This window comes from Cyprinodon tularosa, unplaced genomic scaffold (genome assembly GCF_016077235.1).
Source record: "Cyprinodon tularosa strain WSP-4 unplaced genomic scaffold, ASM1607723v1 ctg1050, whole genome shotgun sequence".
In the NCBI taxonomy this organism is placed as follows: Eukaryota; Metazoa; Chordata; class Actinopteri; order Cyprinodontiformes; family Cyprinodontidae; genus Cyprinodon; species Cyprinodon tularosa.
Genome location: NW_024037839.1, coordinates 291,859 through 299,648, shown reverse-complemented (window position 1 = coordinate 299,648; position 7,790 = coordinate 291,859). Strand labels below are relative to the sequence as shown.

Here is a 7,790-nt window from a genome sequence, read left to right as displayed (position 1 = left end):
AGTAATTTTCAGCAGTCATAATAGTTTGTTATATGTCAATTGCAAGTGTCAGTTTGAGGCACTATTTATTTAACTGTTTGTTTCTGACTTCAGTCATAATGGGCTCTAATCATGTCTGTTATTATACATAACTAGTTGTTATATTTACCTATAGTCAGAGGTTTAGACACTGTGTTGGCTAGATTTGATATGAAATCCTGAGATGTCTCCAAGAATGTAAACCCGGAAGAACTCACAGACTTAAATGCCTCTGTTGCAGCTTCCCATGGTGTTTCTGCTTTCTCTGCTGCTTCATATCCTTTGATACCACCAAGTATTGCTCCTACTCCTGCAGCTGCAGCCAGTACTGGCATCCCCACTCCCATGCCTTCTCCTATACCTGTTGCTTGAAGACCTCTTGTTCCTTCAGATCCCTTTCCTTCTTGCTCTGTTGACACTTGGTCTGCTGCTGTTGGTTTTCCTGCTGCATCTAAAGCCAGTTTTGCAGCGGTTCCAGTCCATGCTTTCAAGAGTCTTTCAGTTGCTGCTCCCAACTGAGCAGCAACTGAAACCCCTTTGAAGACTGCTAGTACACCAAAAAAAGCTCCTGTCACAGCACCTGTAGTAAAGCCTGCTGCTTTCTTTAGGATATTATACACTCTTTCTTGAGCAGTTTCTCTGACTTTTTCCTCTGGTATGTTTCTTGAAGACTCTGCGATGTGTTTCTCTTCTTGTTTAATTATTCTCTCTATGTCTTGTAGTATTTTATTTGTATAGCAGCTTCCATTGTTTGCTTCCACTGTCTTTTCTATAGACTTGAGAAGTTTCTTCACCTGATACTTGTTGCTTCTGTATCTATACTTTGATCGCTTGCTCCAGTATTTATTATCAACGACGTGGCATCGATTTCCACACTTTTCAACTAAATCTTTGAGAAAGGAATTGGTCTTCACAAACTCTTTGACTCGTTGTCTTCTAGGGAAACTATCACCATGAGTAAAGACAACAATAGCATGTTTAAACACATCCTCAGAGAGGTATTCATTCATTCTGCTGATGACATCTTTGCCTTTCTCTGTATAAACCTCTATGTTGAGCACGATGAGAAAAGCATGTGGTCCAGGTGAACACTCTGTGATACACTTAATCAACGCTGGCTTCAGCTCTTTTTCATCTTTTTCTGGATCAAACAAACCGGGCAAATCGATCAAAGTGATTTGTCTTCCACCGATGCATTTGGTCTTTGTTTCACAGATTATCATCCCAGAGTCTGGATCATGGCTGGCTTTGAACTTCTCATCTTTAAATAGCGTGTTTCCAAGGCTACTTTTTCCAACTCCAGTTTGTCCAACCAGGACGATTCTTCTTTTTGGTACTAAGAGACAATTTGTTTAGAGAAAAAACAAGGTTTATTCTTTTTGATATAATTAAAACTGATATAGCTAAAAAAAAACTGATTGTATAAAAATGTATTTATTACTAAACAGGAGACAGTAATAAAGGTCACAGTTATCTACCTAAACTCACCTGAAAGACAAAGAGAACCATATAATTCAAAGTTGGCTTTTTGTCATGTATAAATTTGCCAGTTTTATTTACAGACATGAAGATTATAAATGCTTTTATCATGCAGTTATGTTTTCAAAAGAAACAAGTAAATACCCTAAACAAGAAATGCAAAGACATTTTCAGTGCTCCATAAAAGAAAAAAATAAGCTGGCAAACACATAGCTTTGTTTTTTCCAACTGTATTCATTGTGTCAGTCTCCTTTCTCCTTCTAGTTATTTCAATCCACACTTGCTTAATATCGGCTGATTAGCCCATCCCATTAGCCTGATAAACCAGACTAAATGGGAGATTAAATGTGTAATTCAATCTGGCCCCGATGAGTGAGACATCAGAAGATTGTTGATGAGAGCAACCCGTTGTTTTTCAAACCATGTCTGTGTCTGTTGGTCAAAGCTCTGACCAATGACCGCAACTGACTGTGACGTAGTAAGCGCGTCAGGAAGGAGGTGGGTTTGTGTAATTCTCAAAAATGAATGAGCGTAGAGCCTCTTCCTGCTCACGTTTCAACACAAACCCCAAGTCTAACCCTTCCAAAGCTGAGTCAAAAATCGCCATCAGAGCCAGCAGTCCTTCACACACGACTATGCCGAGAGAGGGCCGCTGCAGACGCGCTGCGGTTAGCCTCGGAGGTCCGCTGGTTGCCGTGGTCCCTGAACTTCGGAAATTGTTTTTTTAATAAAGCATTAAATTGGTAAATGGACCATATAGTGAAGCTTTAAAGTGTCAAATTCTCTCAAATCATCCTAAAACCTAATTTTATTGAACAACGGCAACAGAAAGATAACTTTTAACTTTCAATGGAGCGCTCAATTGAAAGCTGCTGCTGCTGCAGTGCATGTTATTGTTGAGCTTTCTCCAGTTACAAGTTACTTCTCCCAAAAAGTAACTGAGTTACTAACTGAGTTACTCCACAATAAAAGTAACTAGTTACAAGTATAAATAACTATTGCGTTACTTTTGTATTTCTCGCCCCCGTAACCCTCACCACCCAGCCCCCACCTTCTCGCCGTGTGTTTCAAAAGCCAGCTGAATAGAGTTGAAGATAAAGACCTGCAGAGACTTTTGCTTTTATTGCAACTTAAAGTAAATGACATCAGGGGGGAACGCTATCTGATGGGCCTATAAACCCAGTCCATCCATCCATCCAACATTTGATCGTTCACGCTCTCCGTAGTTCCCCTGTGGCGCAAGCACAGCGCGGCTGTTACACGCCTTTAGCGAGCATGCGCATTTCCTGTCGCTTGCACGGTGAATCGTGCCGCCTGCGCTGTGCGGAGATGCAGCGGAAACTATCTAATGGGGAAACGCAGCTCGCTGGAGTCCTCCTCACTCTCCATCTCTCTGTGCGTTAACACCCGTAACAGCCAATCTCATCCTCCCCTCTCATGACAAGGCGCGCACGAGTCCTATCATGAAAAAAGGTTCATTGTGCGACCTGAGTAACGTGCAGTAACGGGGTGTCGGCAATGGTAACTGCGTTATAGTTACATTAAGTGTAATAATTTTGATTACTTGTTACTAAAAAAAGGTAACGGCGTTAGTAACACCGTTACTTTTAACGCCGTTACTCCCATCACTGGCTTCGTATCCAGACATTCAAAATTGCGCAGACATTTCTGCGTTGTGATTGGCCAGCCAGATTTAGGGCCTGAAACATTGATCGAGGCTAGAAAGACTCGCAGTCAAAATTATTTTGGCCTCTGGCAGGTGAGGCTAGTTTACTAGGCAAACATCCCATTGGATTTTTTTTCTTTTGCCATTAAATCAGCAAGACTCCTCTCTGCCTCCTTATATCTGCATTTGGGTCCTCAACCAACCTCCACCCTACGTTGACAACTGTATGCTTTTGAGCAGATGATACCAGTAGGGGAAATCCTATACCTACTATTTTTTTCATTCTTTTTGGAAAATTAAAACACAATGACTGTGTTAACATGCTTAATCCAACCCATACAACAGTGCCTAATTAGAGTTAAAGTTTATATGACTTCTACTTTTCTGTCAGACTTTTTTATTTTTGTTGGCTTTTTTTTTTTGTCTTTACGGACTGATTGGCTACTGACCAACCTTTGTTGTCTGCTAACTAAAATTAGCAGACAACAAAGGAGGAACAGCATACATTTCATAACATTTCTGTCCCTATAAGTACCTGATAAGTCATATTAAGCTGCAGAAAAATACAATATAGCCTTTGAGAAAACAATATAGGTACTGGGAAATGAACAGATTTTAGCATATTTTGACAGCAATGTCATAAAAGAGATGACAATTATTAAAGCAGATGAAACATTAATTAACTTCTTTATATCCGGGGAACAGTAAAAATTACCTACGTTGAAAGTTGTTTTGTCCTTTTCCTAAGCCACAACATGCAGCTGGAGAACCTATTAATACAAGAGAAACAGTTTAGAACAGATCTGCATGGAAAACATGGGTGAGTGAGCCGCTGCGTTTGCTGCTGAGGCTTTGCAAATGTAAACACCAACAGACATCCTGTGATTTTGCTTATAAATATTATCACTATCAACAGATTGTGAAAAAAAACTCCAGAAAATAAATTTCTCTCTTGAATGGCATGAAGAGGCTTTGATATAGTGGTAAATGCCTGGGTTTTTAAATTCGCATAAACAGCGGTTTACTAACTCAGAATGCATGTTATTTTTTAAGTAATCTAGGAGTCTTCTAAATAATTAGACATAAAGAGGTACTTATTTAATGTGGAAATTATGCAAATCCAAAATTTGATGTCTAAACATCCAGGTAATCGTGGGATGCTTTCACTCTGCATTGATGTCTAAACATATGTTAAGATTTACTAAAGGCTTCATCAAATATATGTATTTCCTGTCTCCAGTGATTTATTTAAACATTGTTTTACTGAACAGATGTTTTACTGTCATGATCTCTGCACTGATGCCTGGTCTGTCAGGCTCAGAACAGAAGGATCCAGTATTCGAGGTGGACAAACGGAATTCTAAAAACGTTTAATGAAAATTGGGTGGCGTCTGCATCTAAGGCAGGAACCTCTGGTCATATATATTGTTCTGAGCCCAGATGGTAAGGTTTCGATCCAACCCATTAGCCGTCACCACGCTGCGGCGGTCGCCACACAGAGAGACCCAGACGCTGATGTATCGACGGTCAGAGGACAGGCAGGAGATCAGAACCAAGCAGATGAATGTAGGCAGAATAATCCAGAGGGCGAAGCCAAAGTCGATGTCGGTGACTTGCTCAGTTGTCAGAACCAGGAGGTCAGAGATCAAGTGAAACGCCAAGGGAGAAGTCGGAGTCAGGTAATGGTTCTAGGTACTGTACACAAATAGACAGAGATCCAGCAGGAGTTAGAAGACAGGTCAGGCAAATGGATCAGAGGGGAACAGGAAGGCTCAGAGGTCAACAGGCAGAATTGGTCAGTATCAATTACTGTGCCCAGTGCCGAGATCTTGACATGGTCTGATTACTCAGTTCACACACCTGCTTGCCTCCGCTAAGTTCTCATTACCCCGGTTAGGGTATCCTGCCTGATCTCTGCCTGCTTGTGTTCCGACCGGAAGAGTTTCCCAAACACTGAGTCTGCCTTACCTCGCCCAGCCCATTAGAAGCACTAAGTACAGTACCTGGAACTTGGACCTGGATTCTCCTTCAGCACCTCACTGTATCTCTGATCTCCTGGCTCTGACAACCGACCACGTTAGCGACATTGGCATTGGCTTTGACCTTCAGATTATCTTGCCTGTATTCATCTGCTTGGTTCTGATCTCCTGCCTGTCCTCCAAACAACAAAACATCAGCTCCTGGGATCCTCTCTGTGGTGCTGCAACACTGAGTTGGCAGCCAGCTGGCTGGAATCATCCTCTATCTCTGGATTCGGACTGAACTATGAGACCAGATTAGTGGCTCGCACATTCGTGATCATTCATTTCCAGAAAGACGTGGTCACTAAGATGTTGTTTCCGCCCGCAGAGGTTTCTTCTGTTTGTCCGTCTTGAATACTGGTCCTTCAGTTCTGAGCCTGCCATTTACTCAACATTTTCCTGTTGGTATCATGAGATTAGTAAAGACCGACTGTTTTTTTGGACCTTTCAGTTTCCAGCAACCCTCAGTGCACATTTTGTCCCTGAAAATTTTTGTTTGTTTGTTTGTTTGTTTAGTACGGAATATTGGTATTTTTACCAGCACCATCCAATAAAATCATTAGTCAGGAGTTAAACCCGATTTTATGTTTCTAATGTGCTGCGATACAGCAGATATAATCTAAACTGTCCTTCAGCTCTTGATTATCTCTGACCTGCTCAGCATATCACCTATAAAGATTTTGATGAGGTCAGGTAAAAGACTCACCCACGGACTTGATATAATATGACCAATAAACAGGTTTAACATAAACATTTCAAATTTGGAATACATTATGACACATTTAGCTAATTATAAAAATTTTTATTTCTCTCTTGATCTAAAATTGGAAGGGTGAATATTGTTACCCACTATTTGACTAAAAATGATTCATACCCCTTTTTAAGATTTAAAGCTATTTTTGTCTAAAAAAATCTTTGGAATCTTTGTTATCACATCTTTTTTTGTGTGCTTTTTTACATAACTAGTTGCTTGTTTAAAATCTACACTTACAAAACACCAAAGTTGCAATGCACAAATAGTTTTGCAACCATAGTTTTGGAACATTTGGAGCAAAATTGAGAATGTAAGAGGTTGCAACTTGTAGAACAGAATTTGTGTACTTGTACTTAAAATTTGAACAGGTTTTAAAAAAAAATCTAACCTTGATATTTTTCAGAAAAAAATTTGTACATGTCAAGAAATAAAACCAGATATACAACTTCAACAGATCTACACGAAGGATTGCTTTGCCCAGCTGTGTTCTGTAACAGAGATGCTGTCACTAACAACAACCATTTATCTTAACTGCAAGTCTATATTCATTATCTAAACCAGTTTTTGAATCCAAAAAGAAACTAAAAGTAAAAGGTTTGTTTATGATGATGAACAAACCTGCCTTTCAACCTTTGAACATAGTTCTGCTTCTACACCTCTCAATAACTCCAAGTAGCTTCTTTTTTTGTTTTGTTTTCTTTTTATTGCTCTCTTGAAATGATAGAAACAATGAAAAAATTCCAACTGAAAAGTTCCCAGTATGCATTCATTCCAGGGTGTGGCCCCAGGCTCAGCTACAAGGATAAAACTTGTTTGTTTGTTTATTTTGTTGTTTGTTTTTTTCAGGTTTAATTTTAATTCAGTGTACTTCTCAGGCTGCCTACCCAGAGCCTCTGTGTCACAATTACTACCCAAAAAAATAATGGAAGGAAGAAGAACAAGGTCCAGTCTAAATTCCCAAGTAGATTTTTAAACAATAAAGACTATGAGTTAAAAAAAGTGAGTAAAACTGGCTATCTGTAATTGATAAGAAACAGTGTACACTGATTACCTCTGCTGAGATAACCAAGATAAGTTTACTGTACCAATGTAAATGTTTTACTATTATAAAACGGTCCCAGATCAAGTTCTGCCTATATTGAATTTTAGTCTGAAGACATGCAAAAACAAAATTACAAACTGGATCAGATCTGTTAAATCTTTCTAGAAATTAGCTTTCCTTGTGTTGCTGAGTTAAGGTGATTGATGTAGTTCTAGAGAGGAAAACTGCTCATTTCCATATAGGAAATTTATATTAAGGGAAACAACCAAACAGCATGCTAATTTCACGCTACATTATACAAACATTGCTTTACCAAATTTTGCTTAATACAATTTTTTGACTTTCATCTGAAACATATTTCTTGGTTGCATAGATTGTAAAATCCATGTACCAATTCAACCTAATAAGCGTATACTAGTATACTAAATATATTGATATATAGCTTGATTGCATTTAGCTCTGATGCATGTATAGATAAATAAACACTTTTGACATAACACTTATACCAAGTAATTTTCAAGACATTTATTAAAATACATTTTTACTCATTTTATAATTACAGTGAATTGCATTTATTGTTATTTTTCAATACTCCCTACCTGAATGTTCAGTCTTATTGATATGTATGATATTTGTTATCTGTCAAACATGTTCATGAATATACATTGTATACTGTATTTTAATGATATGGACCCTAGGAAGAGTAGCTGGGTGTAAAGCACAGCTAATGGGGATCCTAATAATAAATAAACAAATAAACATAAACCTAAATAAGTTAGGATAAAAGTGTGTATTCCAAATATCAAATAG

At 38.6% G+C, this 7,790-nt stretch overlaps 1 protein-coding gene across 1 annotated transcript; it reads right to left on the bottom strand.

Moving 5' to 3' along the window:
- Window positions 1–236: 236 nt before the first annotated feature.
- LOC119783683 (GTPase IMAP family member 7-like) lies at window positions 237–5,401 on the bottom strand (the record flags this gene model as incomplete). Its single annotated transcript, XM_038285317.1, has 3 exons — window positions 5,204–5,401; window positions 1,497–1,506; window positions 237–1,354 (listed from the first exon to the last, which is right to left on the bottom strand). Coding segments are annotated over exons 1-3 (1,326 nt in total), but the record flags the coding sequence as incomplete, so codon positions are not given.
- Window positions 5,402–7,790: the final 2,389 nt, after the last annotated feature.